The sequence below is a fragment of the Mesocricetus auratus genome, unplaced genomic scaffold (genome assembly GCF_017639785.1).
Source record: "Mesocricetus auratus isolate SY011 unplaced genomic scaffold, BCM_Maur_2.0 Super-Scaffold_2245, whole genome shotgun sequence".
Taxonomy (NCBI): domain Eukaryota; kingdom Metazoa; phylum Chordata; class Mammalia; order Rodentia; family Cricetidae; genus Mesocricetus; species Mesocricetus auratus.
The window spans coordinates 2,933,658-2,953,068 of record NW_024429180.1 but is presented as its reverse complement, the minus strand read 5'-3'; the positions used below and the strand labels follow the sequence as shown (position 1 = coordinate 2,953,068).

The 19,411-nt window shown below is 49.5% G+C and overlaps 1 protein-coding gene across 1 annotated transcript in view; it reads right to left on the bottom strand.

Moving 5' to 3' along the window:
* The window catches only part of Slc15a1 (solute carrier family 15 member 1), a 46,661-nt gene that overhangs the window by 19,317 nt on the left and 7,933 nt on the right, over window positions 1–19,411 (bottom strand). Inside the window, exons 2-13 of the mRNA XM_040744149.1 lie at window positions 13,748–13,764; window positions 13,308–13,389; window positions 13,071–13,212; window positions 12,074–12,193; window positions 9,858–9,957; window positions 9,544–9,634; window positions 6,892–6,975; window positions 3,642–3,724; window positions 2,651–2,737; window positions 2,030–2,119; window positions 169–213; window positions 9–41 (exon numbers count right to left, since the gene is read on the bottom strand). Of these exons, the coding sequence (XP_040600083.1) occupies window positions 9–41; window positions 169–213; window positions 2,030–2,119; window positions 2,651–2,737; window positions 3,642–3,724; window positions 6,892–6,975; window positions 9,544–9,634; window positions 9,858–9,957; window positions 12,074–12,193; window positions 13,071–13,212; window positions 13,308–13,389; window positions 13,748–13,764 (974 nt within the window). The remainder of the gene's footprint in view (window positions 1–8; window positions 42–168; window positions 214–2,029; window positions 2,120–2,650; window positions 2,738–3,641; window positions 3,725–6,891; window positions 6,976–9,543; window positions 9,635–9,857; window positions 9,958–12,073; window positions 12,194–13,070; window positions 13,213–13,307; window positions 13,390–13,747; window positions 13,765–19,411) is intronic.

The window sequence follows — 19,411 nt, the reverse complement described above, 5'->3', positions numbered from 1 at the left end:
TCTCCTACCTGCATCTGGTCTGGCTGAATTTCAATAGCTCCCTAAAAAAAAGAGAGAGAGAGAGAGGAGGCAAAATATTACTTGGAAAAGGAAAAAAGCCATGAAAGGAAAGGGGAAAGGGGACAGAGGTGGTGACCAGAAGAGAGTTACTAAGACGGGCAAACTTACGATCTTCCCACTCATGGTCGTTGCTTGCAGAGTCCACCTGGAGCCCTGAGGAACGAGCACATTGACTGCGGTCATGGGGGCCCCGTGGCCTTTTTAGAACGTGATGACGCGCTACACCAGCCTTCTAAGCCGGGAGTGAAATGTTATGGGATCTGAGGTCTCCGTCACAACACCAGGAAGACGAGAGACCGGTTGTAAGCCGACAGACCCCTAACTCTGCCCTGGGATGCACGAGGGGCCCGAGACAGAGCTATCCTCAGGGTTCACAAAAGCACAAGGCCGCTGTGAATTACATGGTACCGACTCTCAGGGTGAGCTCATCGAGGCGCCGGGTTCTAGGTATGCTGGTGCCAATATCTAGAACATTGCAATTGCAAAGAACCATCTTTTGCAAGCTACAGGGAGGGGGCTTAGATGCGTCTCAACAAAGGCAGCAGTGGCCTTAAATCTGGGCAGCCTAGTTGTAGTTTGTCTGTTTCTTATAGGATGTGATGATCTTTTTTTTTTAAGATTTATTTATTTATTTATTATGTATGCAGTATTCTGGCCTGCAGGCCAGAAGAGGGCACCAGATCTCATTACAGATGGTTGTGAGCCACCATGTGGTTGCTGGGAATTGAACTCAGGACCTCTGGAAGAGCAGCCAGTGCTCTTAACCGCTGAGCCATCTCTCCAGCCCAGGATGTGATGATCCTTATGGCTGACTGAATACTCAATGGATCAACATAACTCCATCAACTCCAAGGCGAAGGCAACCCGGAAAGCAGTACAGCTTCGCCGTTTGAGTTCTTAGAATGTACCAGTCACGGAGGACCTTGTACACAGGTCTAATTTGGGCCTCACAGCGTGGGTAGGTGGTCAGGACAAACGTGTTCCCAAGAGTTCTGAGTCCTGAGCCTAAGTCACCCAGCTGTCGGCGACACCTGTATTTCTCAACCCAAGTCTGAACCCAGTTAGGCTCCCACCCAAGGCGCAAGGTGGCTTCTTTGTGCCGCCGGGATGCTCTGTACTTCACGCTGAGGACAAGGAGACGCACGCATGCTCACACGATCTCCGGGGATCACCCTCCCTTCCACATTAGCTGTGTACAGTCTCTCTCCAAGAAACAGTATGCCCGCTTGTTTGAGCAGTGAGCGTTGTGCCCTGGGCGTTCTGTGTAGACCCCAGCGTGTGTCCTACACGTGGTCTCACATCCTACCTGTGTGCGTATGGGAAACATTAGCTGGGCCCGGGGTTATCAGCCCAACAGTACAGGGGAGCATGAAGTTGAGAGGGGCGTGCGGTGGGGGCAGTTGGAAGGAGGTAATGGTGCGTGAGTATGATCAAAGCACGTTGTGTAAGCGTGTGACGGCTCCCACAAGAGAAAAGGAAGAATGAAGCCACAAGTCTGGTCAGGCACCTGCTGCTTCAAGCAGGAGGACTTGGGTCCAGTCATTTACAGCCCCGCCTGGTACTTCTGACTCACTATTCTGTTTTTAAGTGGGAGATCCCGCATCAAGCCCCCTTACGTAGAACATTCCACACATCCCTTCAGAGGCAAAACCTTCCCACCATGCTGGGTCAGTAGAACAATCTCTGCCCCCAGTTCCGATTGGCAAGGGTCCCGGGTGCTCTGAGGAAACCTCCCCGGGGTTACTCTGTGTAAACGAGCCTCACTTTCTTCATTGATTAACCGCGGGCGTGCGGGCAGAACCTTTTAGGGTATGTCTCAGCCAACAAACGCAATATGATGCAACAATTCCATCAGCAAAAATTCAAAAAAAAAAAAAAAAGGAAACTGGGGGAGAATGTCTTTTAGGAGGCGAACACCCAGGGTGGACCAGCGGTACTTACTACAGACGGATGAAACAAGACACGTTACCTGCTGATCAAACAAGGCCCAGAACATGGGGAGTGGAATATACAGGAACATCACCTTCATGACCATCTTGATTTGTGAGATGAGCCGCTCCTGCGGGGTGGACAAGCCATCCAGGGCTGGGGTCAACGGCTGTGGCTGCTCCATTGTAAACCAGGGATATTTGCATCTCGGGCGGGGGGGGGGTATTTGCAGCTGGGGGGCGTGGTTATTCAGTGTAAAGAACACGGCCCACAGGTCTCTTTAGGAAGCCAGGACTTTCTGAACAAGTGAAGGCACTAGGAGAGGGGCTGTGTCAGAGGCCAGCCGCCAGAGCTTCCTACATGCCCGTCTCCAGGTTACCGCCCCACCCCACCCCGGCAACTCCGTTCGAAGCGATGGAAGATGTGAGCCCCTTACGGCAGGCTCACAGGCAGGCTCACACTCGCTCCCTGACCAAGGAGGGCCAGTGTTCTAAAGCCTTTTCAAAGCGGGCTGTGCATAGTTGTATCCTGCTCGCTATTAAGTGTCAGGCAGGCTCGGTCGAGGGTGCTGCCCACATAGCTAACACGCTGGATTCTGCTTTCTTTCTGAGCCCGCTCCCTAAGGCAGCCAGGGGGTGCCATGGCAGGGATGGTGACTTACGTCGTATTTCTCTTTAGCCCAGTCCAGCCAGTGTTCCCTCTTGGGAAATGCCTTACTTCGGTGCCTGAATCTGTTTTTGATGGCAAACTGAAGGAAAGAAAGAAAGATTTTAAAAAGAGAATCAACAACACCAGAAAAACACATCTCAATGAGTTCCCTTTTAATGGACAACCATGAGAGAGAAAAAGCACTTAAAAAAAACTAGTAGATACTAGCACGGCACATTTACTGAGATGTACAACGGGGTCCATTTGTCTACAGCCTCTCTCTAGCCCAGATGCCTGTGTTGGGGTCCCCATTGTCAGTGTTTTATCCCTCAAGCCAGTTTAGAAAAGCACGTTCGATAGAAATTCAACCACACACTTGTGTTCCAGTTTTCTTTTTTTTTTTTTTTTGGTTTTTCCAGACAGGGTTTCTCTGTATTGTTTTGGAGGCTGCCCTGGAACTTGCTCTGTAGACCAGGCTGGCCTTGAACTCACAGAGATCCTCCTGCCTCTGCCTCCCAAGTGTTGGGATTAAAGGCATGCGCCACCAACGCCCGGCGTGTTCACGTTTTCTAATAGCTGGCTAACACGTAAAAACAAAATACATAAACGTGCCCCCCTCCCCGGGTTTCTCTGTGTGTGTAGCCCTGGCTGTCGTGGAACTCCGCTCTGTAGACCAGGCTGGCCTGGAACTCAGGCGTATGCCCGCCTCTGCCTCCCTCATGATCCTTCATGCCTCTGCTTGGGATTAAAGGTGTGTGCCGCCACCACCTGGCTCTATTTGGTAGGTCGTTTAAGTGGGGGGAGAAAAAACCACCCAAGGAACCTCCCCCTCAAGTCATCTTAAAGGGAAGAAAAAAAAACAAAACTGTTGAGTTTTTCTTCCTTTTTAAAAACTGAGCTTTGACTTGAAGGAGGTGGAAGGTGCGGGGGTTGGGTGGGGGTGGGGAGTTCCGGAGGGGCTCAGTGGGAGGGAGGAGGGCGAGGGAGAGAGGGAGAGCACTTACACCAATGCACTTGGCCACTTTGCTCATGACGTTGCCTTGGGGCTGGAACTTCTTGTACATTGCACTGCCGAGGACGAACACAACTGTTCAGGGCAGAGGGAGAGGGGAGGGGGGGTCACTGCGGCGTTCGCCAGAGCTCCCTGTGGCCTGAAAGGTGCACATCTACCCAAATCGTCCCCTAGCCAGGAAGCATGGGGTTACACACAGAACTGTTCCCCTGCGTCACAGGTGAGGAGCTGCTTCTGATTTTAGCAGCCACTGGGAGCTCAGGGCGCTGGGTGCTTACGCTGCAATACACAAACACCCCAGCCTAATGCCTTCCATCAAACCCCCACGCCCCCCAAAGGAGACCAAGGGCAGAGGAGCTTTTGCACGTCGTAAGGAATACATTATTCTACAAAGACAATAAACACGGACGGTACTAACAATTCTTGTCTGCAACCGCAAGAGGAATTTTCTCACTGCCCTTAATATTCAGGAGAGGGGGGGTTAATCTGTTGAAAGGTTCACTTAGTCATCGGTGGTGGGAATCCCCACCCCTCCCCCAGCCATCGTACAGAAGTAGGGCTATACATTAATTGCCTCTGCAGTGGCTTTGATAGAAATGAGGGAAGCCTTTCAATGAGGCTATTATTCTTTTTTTTTTGGTTTTTCAAGACAGGGTTTCTCTGTGGCTTTGGAGGCTGTCCTGGAACTAGCTCTTGTAGACCAGGCTGGCCTTGAACTCACAGAGATCCACCTGCCTCTGCCTCCCAAGTGCTGGGATTAAAGGCGTGCGCAACCAACGCCTGGCGAGGCTATTATTCTTTTGTGGAGCTTGCTAGCCAGTAGGCGTCCTGTGAAAATGACCCCTCAAAGGCAGCACTTCTGCAGGAGGGCCTCCATTAGGCTTCCAGATCACCCAATGCCACAATTGGATAACTTAAGAGCATCAGTAGGTCATTTGTTAAGGTCCCAGGTGCCCTCAGGGTCTCACTAGCATCATCACTGTCCTATAGATGTCATTCAGGGCCAACTGACTGACCCTGACTCACGCTCATGCCCAGTGCCCTGACAAACACGGGTGGTGAAGGTTCCCAGCAGGCTGAGCCAGCATTTCCCTTTGCCTTTCTGCTTTTTGACAAACTGAAGCCGTAACTCAGGCACAGAAGTTTCTAGAAGAGCTGTAGATGCCTGCTGCGGTCTTAATTCCTTTATAGGAAGATACAGAATCTTTTTCTTACATATACAGACTAAATGAGGATCTGCCTTGAAGTGCCCTTTTCAGTTCAGAATTGCGAAGAGCGCACATCAGCCCTTTAGAGGAGCGTGGCCATCTCTGAAGAATTATGGGAGAGAAGAGATGTTATAAAAGGGGGGGTAAGGGCAGTGCTTGGGTAGCAGTGGAAACAAGGCAAAATTGTTTCAATATGAGAAAAAGAGGTGAAAAAGTGGTTCTGTCTGAGACCGGTTAAGACCTGGAAACAGGACCTGGAGAAAGAGTGATGAAGCCATGGAGACCGAGGGGACCATTGGCCAGGTCTTCCCCATGCTAACTTTCTACCCAGAGCATCCCAGGGTACCTCTTTGTACTTCTCAAGGAAAAAAGGAACTGCTCAAAACTAATGCACATGTGTGGACTCTAGATTCTATCTGCCTATCAGTCTGTCCATCCATCCGTCCATCTGTCTGTCCATTCATCTGTCCATCTGTCCATCCATGTATCATCTATCTATCTATCTATCCATCCATCATCTATCTATCTATCTATCTATCTATCCATCTATCTGTCCATCCATCCATCCATCCATCCATCTATCTGTCCATCCATCCATCTATCTGTCCATCCATTCATCCATCCATGTATCATCTATCTATCTATCTATCTATCCATCCACCCATCTGTCCATTCATCTATCTATCTGTCTGTCTGTCTGTCTGTCTGATGTCTATCTATCTATCTATTTCCTGAAAGTAGAGGGCGCTGTGTCTGGGGAGGGAGGGGAGTGTCAAGAAGAACGAGGAAGAACTGGGATAGGTGATGGGGAAGCGAACATGAAAAAGATACAGCCATAACTATACATGAAAAAGATACAGCCATAACTATACACGAAAAAGATACAGCCATAACTATACACGAAAAAGATACAGCCGTAACTATACATGAAAAAGATACAGCCATAACTATACATGAAAAAGATACAGCCATAACTATACATGAAAAAGATACAGCCGTAACTATACATGAAAAAGATACAGCCATAACTATACATGAAAAAGATACAGCCATAACTATACATGAAAAAGATACAGCCATAACTATACATGAGAAAGATACAGCCGTAACTATACATGAGAAAGATACAGCCATAACTCTACATGAAAAAGATACAGCCATAACTCTACATGAAAAAGATACAGCCATAACTCTACATGAAAAAGATACAGCCATAACTCTACACGAAAAAGATACAGCCATAACTATACACGAAAAAGATACAGCCGTAACTATACATGAAAAAGATACAGCCATAACTATACATGAAAAAGATACAGCCATAACTATACATGAAAAAGATACAGCCATAACTATACATGAGAAAGATACAGCCGTAACTATACATGAGAAAGATACAGCCATAACTCTACATGAAAAAGATACAGCCATAACTATACATGAAAAAGATACAGCCATAACTATACATGAAAAAGATATGATAACTATAAAAATGTCATCATGAAACCTCTGCATACCAGCCAAAAGTAATCTACAGAGAAATAGCAGCCACTGACATAAAAAACATGTGTGCAAATAAATATAACCACTATGTGCATACAGTCCTTCTAACGGGAAAGGGTTCTGTAGAAATCCTTGAGGTGATGTATAATGGGGGCTTAGATCCTAGCAGAAATATCCAGTGGCCAGTGAACCACATTTCTTTACTCAAGCTGCAGCTGACATATATTGGTAACAGTAGAAGCCTTCAATCCTGGGCTCGCTAAGCTAGCAGACTCCATCACTTCTGCTCAAATGCTTAGATAGACCCAAATCGAGTGTTCCAGTCATCGGGTGCCCCTCCTCCTAAGCCCTTTTAGATCCTGTTTCCCTCATATGATACCGCCACCCCACTTTCTCCTTCTCCTAAATGCAGGTCTTCACGATACTTTTTGTGATAACTTGGCACATGGAATTAAAAAAAAAACTTAGCCATGATAATATGGAGCCTGACCTGGGCCTGGGCTTGTGTCAGGTCAACAGATTTCTACTTACTCAGGGAGACAGCCATGAGAGCCGCTGGAACCCCAAAGGCCAGTGGGTAACACGCTTGCTGACTGTGGATTCCACATTGTTGAACTGAGGAGAGATAATGATTAAAATGGGTCAAGTTTTCTTTTTCTAATGCACATATTGTTCCCATTTCTAAAAAAAAAAACCCTCTGTGATTAAACCAAATTGCTTTTGCTTAATGTTCTGTTTGCCCTAATACTGACACTGACACTTGAGTAAACTATCTCCACAGCTCGTTCTATGGATTTTCTTCTCAAATTTTCACATTCATTTAGTCTGTCTGTCTGTTTCTCTCTCTCTGTCTGTGTGTGTGTGTGTGAGAGAGAGAGAGAGAGAGAGAGAGAGAGAGAGAGAGAAAGGGAGGGAGGGAGGGAGGGAAGGAGAGAGAGAGAGAGACAGAGACAGAGACAGAGAGACAGAGAGAGAGATGGCATGCATCTAGAGGCTGGAGGACAGCTTGCAGGATTCCATTCTCTCCTTCCACAATGTGGGTCTAAGAACCAAACTCAGGATGTCGGGACTCACAGCCAGCACCTTAACCTGCTTCGTTACCTCAGTGGAGATAAATGAGACTTGGACACTCTAACTCGAGTATGTGGGACTCAGCGAATTAAGGGACGTGTACTACCAATTCAATAACGGGCATGTCCTGTCAGTGTGGTGGTGACGTGCCAGGGGGGCTGGGGAGTGATGGGAGATGCCATTCTGTAAATCTGTCTCTTATTGGTTGTTGAATAAAGCACCGTTGGCCAATAGGGAAGTAAGATAGGTGGGACTAGGAGTCGAGCAGGATTCTGGGAAGGAGAAAAACAGGGAGTCATCATGTAGCCGCCATAGGGGTAACAAGTTTGGACCCTTTTCTCTGGTAAGAGAAATACTTAGATTAACAATTATGGAGTAAATACTTAAGTCAGAGCTAGCCAGTAAGAAACAAGCAAGGCCAACAGCTTCATAATTAATACTGCGTCTTGTGTGTTATTTGGGGACTACAACGTGGCAGAGCCCAGGCGACTGGTGGGAAAAAACCAAAGCAGCTGGCAAGGAAAAGGCTTCTGTCTACAGGAGAGGGTCAGGCAGTAACTATTTTTAGGTGTTAGGGTCCACTTGGCTTTGGTCACAACTCAACTCTGCCTTCGTAGGGGAAGCAAGCAGGTCTAAATGACGGCCGTATCCAGTGACCCGTAGTTTGCCACCTCTGACTGAGGGCAGAGATGGGAGATCCTTAGTTTGGTAAGCAAACGCATTATTAAGGCTTTGTGAAGGCAACAGAGGGTCCACAAAGATGCTCTCAGAGGGATGTCGGTCCCTCCTGGGCAGGCCTGGATCCCCCAGGGGTTTCATTCTTGCCTTAAACTAGGTGTTTAGCAACCCTGTAGAGAAAAGAGCTAACTGCGGGGAAGTGATGTCTGGGTAAATATCCCTGCTCATGAAGGTACACCTGGCTCCATTCGTGACAGCGCCAGAGGCTATCAAATCCTCGTTTGAGGGGCCGTGGCTCCCCAGTCTTCACTAATCAAGTGACAGGAGCCTTCCTCACATGTTCAGTCTATTATGTGCGTGCAGTCATGGCTTTACTCTAAGAAATCACTCCTTTTGACACATTCTATAATTCAAACATACATTTCACACCCTTCCAAAGGATCTGGAAGTGTCAGAGGAGGAGGCGAGGGAGCAATAATAAAGGAATAAAAAACAAAATTAGGGTGGGGCTTAAGTGTCCGTCATCCTCAAACTATGACCCTAATTTCACAATTTAATCAGATTGGATCAGAGACACCGTGGCTTTGTGAGTCTGCCCATTCTGCTTGGGGACCTCACAAACTCTCAGTGGAGGGAACGAACAAAGACTGGATTGTGGAGAGCTAATGATATTCCTCTCTGGTGTCTCTCTCAGGTACTTCGGGGGATATTTCTTTTTATACGCCCTCGGTTCTGCGAGGCAGGGTTCTGCCGTAGAGTGAAAGTTAGCCTTGAACTTACAGATCCCTGCTTCTACTTCCCGGACTGCTCGGATTATAAGCACGTGCTGCCCCTCTGACATTTCTGGGTATTTCTTTCGGTAACCAAAGGACAAACCTTGTCCACTAAGCTCTTCCCAACTCACTGAAACACCACAGGGGAACAAAGAGTAAAGGGGCCAAGAGTCAACCCTGGCCTCCTATAATGTCTTCCCAAACATGGCTGTGGATGGTATCTTTCCCTGTGTGAAATGTCTAACATTAGAGACTCGACGGTGTGAGGATGACTTGGAGTCCCCAGTGGTCCTAGAACAGGGGAGTCAGGGAGACATTGGGAGGAGGTAAAACGTGCAAGCAAGTTGGCAGTTTAGATGTTTGATAAATATCCCAGGACATGTGGCAGCTTGGTCGTTAGAGGCAAAGGGGACAAAGCAAAGCCAACAAGACAAGGACTTAGCCTTCGTTTTGAGACAGGGTCTCACAGAGCAGCTCTGGCTGGGCCAGAACCCCCTGTATAGACCGGATTAGCCTCCAACTCACAGGGCTCCACCTGCTCCTGTTTCCCCAGGGTTATGACTAAAGGCGTGTGCCACTACGCCGGGAGGGCGTGGCCTTTTTACCCGACTTCCTGGTAATCAAAAAGAGGGAACCCAGGTTCCTTCTCCATGGCTCTTACCCCTAAGTATGGGAGTGATAATCGTGGAGAGCAGGCTTCCAGCATTGATGGCCAAATAGAAGATGGAGAAGAACTGGTTTCTCTGCTTCTCCTGTCACGGAATGGACAAAGTTAGATTCTGACAAATGGGCTGGGGAATCCTGGGAGATGACAGAGCTCAGAGCTGGACTCACTTCTGATTCGGTTTGGTCAGTAGCCTACTTTCAGGCATCCCAGAGAAGAAAAGAACAGAGATCGGGACCCCTTCCAGAGACTTGACCACTAAGAGGGCCGTCGGTCATTAAACGGGGTTCCCGTAGAGTTTGTGCTCTTACCTGGCCCTCTTCAAACTGATCACCACCAAACGCAGACACGCAGGGTTTGATTCCTCCCGTACCAAAGGCTATCAGGATCAGGCCGATCATGGACAGAGCTCTGGGGAAAGGAGCGACTTAAGGGCAAGGTGGCAGGTCCTCAGAGGAAGGAGCCTCTCCCCATAGTCTGCCTACAAGGACCAGGCGCAGCAGCGGCAACAGTCGCATAGAGGTGCAACAGCCATCACGGAGAGGTGCAACAGCCGTCACTCAGATGTGCAAGTCATCACACAGATGTGCAACAGCCGTCACTCAGATGTGCAACAGTCACCACACAGATGTGCAACAGTCATCACACAGATGTGCAACAGTCATCACACAGATGTGCAGCAGTCGTTACACAGATGTGCAACAGTCGTCACACAGATGTGCAACAGCCGTCACACAGATGTGCAACAGTCACCACACAGATGTGCAACAGTCACCACACAGATGTGCAACAGTCATCACACAGATGTGCAACAGTCACCACACAGATGTGCAACAGTCACCACACAGATGTGCAACAGTCATCACACAGAGGTGCAACAGTCACCACACAGATGTGCAACAGTCACCACACAGAGGTGCAACAGTCACCACACAGATGTGCAACAGTCATCACACAGATGTGCAGCAGTCGTCACACAGATGTGCAAGTCATCACACAGATGTGCAACAGTCATCACACAGATGTGCAGCAGTCGTCACACAGATGTGCAACAGTCATTACACAGATGTGCAACAGTCATCACACAGATGTGCAAGTCATCACACAGATGTGCAACAGTCATCACACAGATGTGCAACAGTCACCACACAGATGTGCAACAGTCACCACACAGATGTGCAGCAGTCACCACACAGAGGTGCAGCAGTCATCAGTCACACAGAGGTGCAGCAGTCATCAGTCACACAGAGGTGCAGCAGCCGTTACACAGATGTGCAGCAGTCATTAATCACACAGAGGTGCAACAGTCACCACACAGAGGTGCAACAGTCATCACACAGATGTGCAACAGTCATCACACAGATGTGCAACAGTCATCACACAGATGTGCAAGTCATCACACAGATGTGCAACAGCCGTCACACAGATGTGCAACAGTCACCACACAGATGTGCAAGTCATCACACAGATGTGCAACAGTCACCACACAGATGTGCAACAGTCACCACACAGATGTGCAAGTCATCACACAGATGTGCAACAGTCATCACACAGATGTGCAACAGTCACCACACAGATGTGCAACAGTCATCACACAGATGTGCAACAGTCACCACACAGATGTGCAACAGTCACCACACAGATGTGCAACAGTCATCACACAGAGGTGCAACAGTCGTCACACAGATGTGCAACAGTCGTCACACAGATGTGCAACAGTCATCACACAGATGTGCAACAGCCGTCACACAGATGTGCAACAGTCACCACACAGAGGTGCAACAGTCATCACACAGATGTGCAACAGTCACCACACAGATGTGCAACAGTCACCACACAGATGTGCAACAGTCACCACACAGATGTGCAACAGTCATCACACAGAGGTGCAACAGTCATCACACAGATGTGCAACAGTCGTCACACAGATGTGCAACAGTCGTCACTCAGATGTGCAACAGTCATCACACAGATGTGCAACAGTCATCACACAGATGTGCAACAGTCATCACACAGATGTGCAACAGTCATCACACAGATGTGCAGCAGTCATCACACAGATGTGCAGCAGTCATCACACAGAGGTGCAGCGGCATCAGCAAGAGACGTAAATGCACAAGAACGCAGGCTGAGCGTTGAGTGAAAGCAACACCACGGACCTTCCGGTCATCGTCTTTATCTAATCATTTATCACCATGACACTGAAAGTAGCTTGAAATCCCCACAAAGATTTCCATGCGGACTTTTGGGGAAGCCTTATCAATTGTAATAAAAGAATGAGATATTAGTTAAGGGGCCAGGGGCCATAGCTCAGTGGTGGAGTAAATGTTTAGTATGCACGGTTTAGTTCTTGGCAGGCGCACACACACACACACACACACACACACACACACACACACACACCAATCAAAAAAACATCAGCCTCTCTGCTCTCTCTTGGGGACATGCAAGGAACAAGATAAGCCATCAGAGCATCTAATGGGCGGCAAACAGCGAGAGGGCGGGGCAGTAGCGGCCATTGACTCACACATGCACAGGAAGGCTGTCGGGAGTGCCGTTGTGGTCGTGGTCTGTAAGGTCATTAATGGAGCTCACCGCGATGACTGCTTGTCCGATAGTGTAGACGATGGATAATGAAATAATCGTCCTGTGTTCAGAAAGGTGAGAGAGACCTGGTTTAACTCCCCAATAGCTGATTGCTTCTGTTCTCTCTCCTACAAAACTCCACAGTGTCCAGTCACGGATCCACCCCGTTCTCAAAACCGGGTTAAAAAAAAAAAACGTGAACTCTCAGGACAGATGGCCTAGGAGCACAGAAACGGGAAACCCTACCTCTACCTTCCCTCCACCCCACGCCTCTGCTACCGCAGAAATTAGTGTTTATAGCACAGGAATTAGGCGGAGAGAATTCAGGGTGAGCCCGATAAAAAACACATCATATACATCTATGACATTTTCAAACAACTAAAAAAGACAGTTTCTAGTCTCCTGCCTGGTAGCAGTGGCTGGCCAGGAGCCGGCATGACTAACTCTACCGAGTTCTTTAAAAGAGGATGACTACTCTTGCTCCTGCCTATGCCTCACGTCTCCATTATCTGTAGAGCTCCAGGGGACGTTTCCTGGTAGGGCCCCCACGAGACGTCCTGCGACTGAGTGAATGCTCACAGTGGTTTCTCATCCACCAAGTCACACGAACCCTCCGCGGCGGCAAGGCTTCAGCCATAGGCAAGTCTTTGTCTTCCCAGCTCTGAAAGCCAGAGTCTCACGGGGGAGAGGTAGGGTCCCTGCCACTACTTCAACGTGATACGGTTGGGTCAGGGGGTTACGTGCAAAGAAACAGCGACAAAATTACAGGCTTCTTGAAGCCACGGTGCTCAGTGTCAGGAATAGGGCATCAAGCAGAAGCAAGGCCACAGACGCCCTACAAGTTTCTTTTCCTTTAGCCTCACTTCCCCTAGCCTGTCACAAGGCTCGCAGAGAACATCTCTACTTGTGTGGTGACAGAGTCCCCGTCAGTCACTCACTTGAACTTCCCCAGCCACGAGTCTGCAATCAGGGCTCCGAGAATTGGAGTCAGGTAGCACAGGGCGGCGAAGGTATGGTAGATGGCCGTGGACAGGTCGTCGTCCCAGCTGAGGAAGTTTCTGAAGTACAGGACCAGGAGTGCTTTCCGCCGGGGGGCGGCGGGAGAGAGGAACCAAGTCAGGGCTGGCCAAGAGAACCACGCTCTCACAGAAGGGCGGGGCGGGCCAGAAACTTACCTCGCATCCCATAGTAGGAGAATCTTTCACAGAACTCGTTGACCACGATGAAGAAGATGCTCAAGGGGTACCCAAAGCAACTCTGACGAAAAAGGAAACAATACCCAGACGTGCTCATCACCGGTCCACACCCACACACCAGCACAGGTCCCCACACACACTTCACAAGTTCTCAGTTCTGTTTGGACCCCAGGACCTTGAATTTTGCGATTCCTGCAGGCCCGCATCAGTCATGCCATGGAATAAATCAACCAGGCACGAAGCAGGAAACACCCAGCATTTCTTAAGGCGAGCACACCTCATACAGACCTCAGGACCACCCCTTATGCCCTGAGCACGTCGTGTGTCAAGAGAACAGAGCATTTGCAGCCACTGAGTAGCAACTAGACACTATATAATTCCCAGGGTGAAGACTCGGGACACGGACAAAGGATACTCACTCGTGACTTGGACATCCCTAAAAGAAAGACAAAACACCGGTGTTAAAGTCACCTCTGTCCCGGCTCCCCTGGCTTCTCCTAACAATTAGCTTTGGCATCCTCTGGGATCCCAGGCTGGGACTGTCACATCTGAGGAGGTCAGTGAGGGCTGACTTCCTCAGGCAATGCTTGTGATCCATTCAGAGTGAGAACAAAGCAGGGCCCAAACCATTTCCCCCTCAGAGGCTTCAAAGGCTGCCTCTGCCCAAAACCCAAGCACTCCAGTGCGTTCTTCACTGGGGTCCTCTGAGGGTTAAACCACTGAGGTGTAGCATGCCTTGGGTGCCTAATTCAGGGTTAGGACGCAACCCCTCTTTCCTGTTCCTAACCGTCTCTTCCCTCAGGCCCTTCTCCATGCAAACGACCCCGCAGTACCCAACGTTTGCTCACTGAATACACTGTGGTGTGTTCTCTCAAAGGTCATGTATCCCGGGAGATGGCTACCTGTTGCTGGGAGCCCTATGCACATCCTCCCCCCTTTAGTGTGCCCCTTCCCACTCAAGTTTTAGCATTGGTGGTCATGTATCACGGGAGATGGCTGCCTGTTGCTGGGAGCCCTACGCCCCTCCCCCGTTTACTGTGTCCCTTCCCGCTCAAGTTTTAGCATTGGTGCTGATATTCCCTTCGCACAGGATGGCATAATGGTGGTGGGTCGTTCACGTCCCTGCCTCCCCTCTAGACGGAGTCTGTCAGTGGAAGAAACACGCTACATGTCTTCACATCCCCCCCTCTTACAGTAGGTACTGTGAACACAGCTATTGTTAGAAGGACAGATTAGGAGATGGCAAACACAAAATAAGGCAGGAGAATTCAAACCTAGTGTAGCATTCTATCACCTGAACCTGAGGCACACCCTTCGGCCCCATGACCTCAGAAACAGAGACCCCTGCTCCGCCGTGTCCCTCCTCTGGATTTTAGGGGTGTCCCGCACCCTTGTCTCCGGTCTTCGCTAGACCTTCTCTGACTCCCATACCTACATACTGCTCCTTACTTATCGTTACCTGTCACCACTAGATCCCTTTTCGGGGGCGGGGGGAACCCACCCTCTTCCTGTCTCCCAGCCCCCATTGGTCTCGGAGTTCTCGGTTGTGGAGCTCCTTAGGCTTCCCCTGCCTCTGTGGGGAGCCAGCTCAGGAGTCTTGTTTGAAAGCTGGACTGTTCCTGAGGCTCTCCAGAGGGCTTGTGAGGACAGACAGTTGGCTGGGCGGGGGAATCAGAGCTGCTGACTCTGTAGGTCTGGCGGCTGCATTCCCAATCCAGTCGCAGGGTTGCATGCTTTGAAAACCGCTGCACTGGAGAATCCCGAGTAATCCGTAGGCCCCCAGCTGTGGCCCCCTGAGCCCTGACCTGCAGCAAAGCGAACCCTCCTGGAAACAGCTCTGCTGGAGCACACACTTGTCATTGTGGCCTTGTATCAAGACTCAAGGGGGCGGAATCTGCCTATCAAACGAGCTCCGAGGTGACGCGGTTGCTCACGCCGAGGAGCACGTGGAAGCTTGGTGTCCTGTTGCCTGAAAGATCTCCGTGTGTGGATCTGAAAGATCTCCACATGTGAATGAAGATGATCACTTCTGCGGGCCCTGAGAACTGGGGAGACCAGCCAGCTACCCAGAGCAGGAACCACAGGCAGAAGCTGGGCTGGTACTGACTTACGACTGCTCTGTGCCTCAGTCTCTTGCTCCTCATTCGCGACTCTTCTCCTCAGAGCTGCCATGTCGACTATCAGTCTGAGTAACTCCTAGATCCGTCCCGAAATAAGCAAAACCCCAGTTCTGCAAGAGCAACCTTTTTTTTTTTACCTAGACCATGTGGACCCCCCCAACAAACCAACCCCCCCACCATCACCACCCTGGCAGGCACATCTTTCCCCATTCCTGTCAGCGGAGCTGGGGCCCTTTCCACTTGCCCAGCTCAGCCATGACTCCAGGCGTCACACCGGATGGTCTTGCGGGGTTTTTTTCCCCACTTCAGAGTACGATTGATGTTATTTTAGTCCTTGCTCCAAGGAAGGAAATGACTCCTTCCTGATCTCCTAGGGCTCCATTTCCCAGATCTTCTTGCTGTTGGAGCTGGAGTCAAAGATTCCACACCATAGCCCAACGGGTTTGTCTTTCCCCCCCAGTAAAGAGTTCTTTGATAGAAGGGGTGGCTTCAAGGTGCTGTGCATAAAATGAGAGCCAAGGGTGAGACCTGAGGTTGGACCTCCTCACTGACAGCCGGCATCTGGGGGCCTGGGCAAGCCCAGATAACGGCATAGAGAGATGAAGGTAAACAGTTCTGCGTGCTTTCTGAGGCTGCTGCGAGAGCTCCTGAGGGGCCAACATGATGGCTCGGAGGGAAAGGGCACTGAGGCCAAGGCGTGAATCCATTAGGAGACCGAATTCCTCCAAGTTTTCCTCTGACTGATATAAACATGCATGTGCACATGAACACACACACACACTCACACACACACAGTGTGTGAATCCATTAGGCGTGAATCCATTAGGAGAACGAATTCCTCCAAGTTTTCCTCTGACTGATACAAACATGCATGTGCACATGAACACACACACACTCTCACACACACACACACAGTGTTAAAAAAAATATGAGAGTTTACGTGAAGGTTTCTCTCCCCAGCTTCAAGCATTAGTAAATCAGAGACACCACCGTCCTAGAATCTTCAACCTTGAATGACACTCTCCTGAGACATTCACCAAGTAGGTCCCCAAAGAGTCCACTGTCTCACTCTTCAAGTACAGCGTTCAGACCCTGACCCTGATACTACTTCATGCATGAGGCGGTCCATCTTAACTCCTGTCTTGGTTGGGTTCACGGTCACTATGGAAACACATCCTTATCTACTTAAACTTCAGAGAGTGTGGCCTCCCCGTGGAGAGAGGAGAGAGACTGATAACAGAGGCCCAGGATGTTCTCCTTCCGAGGGAGGGCAGCTAGCCCAGATTCCACAGAGCCAGAGTGAATTTCATCACAGCGGTGCCTCTCTCGAGGTGTCCCTAGCTGCTCTGGTTCACGGTGGGCGGGAGGGGTGGTGGGGGAGGCTGTGTCTCCAACAGCAGCAACAATGTATTTTTTAAATGTTACCTAGCACTGACGTTCATAAAATGTATATACGGTTACGGGGAACACTTAGCGGGCTGAGACCTTAGCTGACCAGTCATCACACCTAGAGTTTCATCATGAAAAAAGGAAGTGTCCAACCTCGCTAAAGCAAGAGCCTGAGAGGAGGGACCCGGCCATCCTTCGGGGAAGCATTTTGTGTTTTGAAAGGTGTGCATTCCCAAGAATTGCCTTTAGTATTCCGGGGCAGAGGTCGCTCAGCTCTTTTTATAGAATCCAGAGCTATCTGCTGGCCGTACACCAAAGTCAGCGTTTCTTATCTGAATGTACCTGTGTCAACAGGGCTGCTATCGTGGAGAGGCCAAGTGCAGAACCAGGGGCCACAGGTTGTGACTTGATGTGAACTCTGATTTCAGCTTCAGTGAGGCTTGTTTACTTTAGTCCATTGTGTGGTTGCTATCCTGGCTATTATGCGCAGTCAGCGTGCTGGAGTGACTCCATGTTTCAGGAACAGCTCCTAGACCTCTTGGAGATGTAAGTATGATCAGGGCCGTATCTAGATCCCATATTCCCTTATCTAGAAAGCACACGGTGGTGCCAGTGTGTCTAATCGCTGACCAAACATTGGCTTTGGCTATTATTACGTCTAATAGATTTTGACTTTCTACTGTTTAAAGATTTTAGACAGAATTTAGTAACAGTCAGCATGTGTTTCACATTTCTCTCAATACTAACTTTGGGATGCAGTACAGGGACAGAGAAGGGGGGAGGGAGGGAGGAAGTGAGGCTCAGGTGAGACCCATTGCTTAGAAACATTTCTCTGTCAGCAAGAACACTTCCTGTAGCTTATGCAGAGAGTATGTTAAACCACGTAGGGCTAGAATCCCTTAAGTGATGTTTTGTTATCTAAAAGTCAATACAGTGAGGGCTGCTCAATGGGGAATATGTTCTGAGAAACACATTTTGTCATTGATGACAAAGATCGTGATGACATTTTTCATCCTTGTTCAAACACCACGGAGTGTATTTACGGGAACCTGGGAGGAACAACCTATCAAAGGCCTGCAGTATAGTGGAATCCTATGCGCATGCTCCAGCCACGGTCAGAAAATCAGCTGAGATGACTCAGCAACACTCGGGGCCCCACAGTGCACTTCCAGAAGTTGGATTTGGGACCTTGGAAGATCAAAGCATTTGCCGAGGGTCTGGGAAAAGAACTCCTACTTTCAGATGGACTGAGAACTATTTCCTGCCACTTCTAAAAATGTCTGAATCCTGCCCTCGGCGCATCAGGCGGCTTTGCTGATATCATTGCAGATCTCGGACACGGGTTTTTATCTTGGGTTATTCAGTGGGTGAATACACCGTACAAAGACGAGATGATGATGGACCAGGGACTGTCCTTTCCATACGATTGACTGTCAAAGCAAGTGAAGTCAGGCGTGGTGGTCCCGGCACTGGGCAGGCAGATCTCTGTGAGTTCAAGGCCAGCCCTGTCTACCCAGTGAGTTCTAGGACAGCCAGTATTATGTAGAGAGACCCCGTCTTAAGCAAAAACAAACACCCCGAGAATAAAAAAGCTACCTAAATACTAAAAGATCAGCCCAGTGCTAGGGACCTTACCAAAGACTTGATTGGGCCACGGTTGATCTGAGTCCTGGCGGAAGTCTGTGGTCCTCTTGGGACACAGGAGGAGGAGAGGCCTGTGTTGAGTCCGTACCCCACGCACCTCCCGAGTCTTAACAGGTGCGATGGGCATCCATACAGGTCCTCAGGAGGTGGACATGGAGCATAAACCCACATAGCTGCTGCCGGGCTTCAGCTCCTCTGCACCGGCGCCACACCACTCGGTGCCATCAGCAGCCCCTGACGCGTCTGTGTTGCGGGGCAGACGCCAGGGCACTCTTGCTGTATGACCTACTTAAGTGATAATGTGCCCCTGCATCCTTCTCGTCTGTCAGTCAGGCCACGCTTTGTCTCGCGGGTGCTCCATAGCTGGGTCTTGGCCTTCTTAACTTGGCATCCACAGCGTAGGCTTGGGGCAACAGCTCCTGGACAGCATATGCATTCCGTGGAGTTATAATCCAAGGTGGCTCAAAAACAGCCTAGGTCCATTGACTCCCAGTCCTGGAAGCTAGAGGTCTCAGATCAAAGGGTTGTGTTCTGTGCCTGAGAGGGAGAATGTTCTGGGCCTCTCTGGGGGAGTGGGGGTTTCTAGCACTCTCTAGCATTACTCAGTATATAGAAGCATTGTCTTCTATTGTCTCCATGCCCACACAGAATCCTTCCCATGTGTGTATCTCTGCCCCGCTAATAAAGATACTAGTTATTCTGAACTTGCAGCCCACTCCACTATGGTTTCGTCTTAATCAGTCACATTTGCAACTGCCTTGGTCTTTAGAGACATCGCATTCCTGTTACTGGGGGCCTGGACTTCTCTACACATGAACTTTGGGGATACACGTTCCAGTCCATAATGGACACAGGTTCTTTATTATGCACCGCTTGTTACTTTATGTTGCAATATCCTCCTACCCTTCAAAATGGTTTCTAAAGGACCAG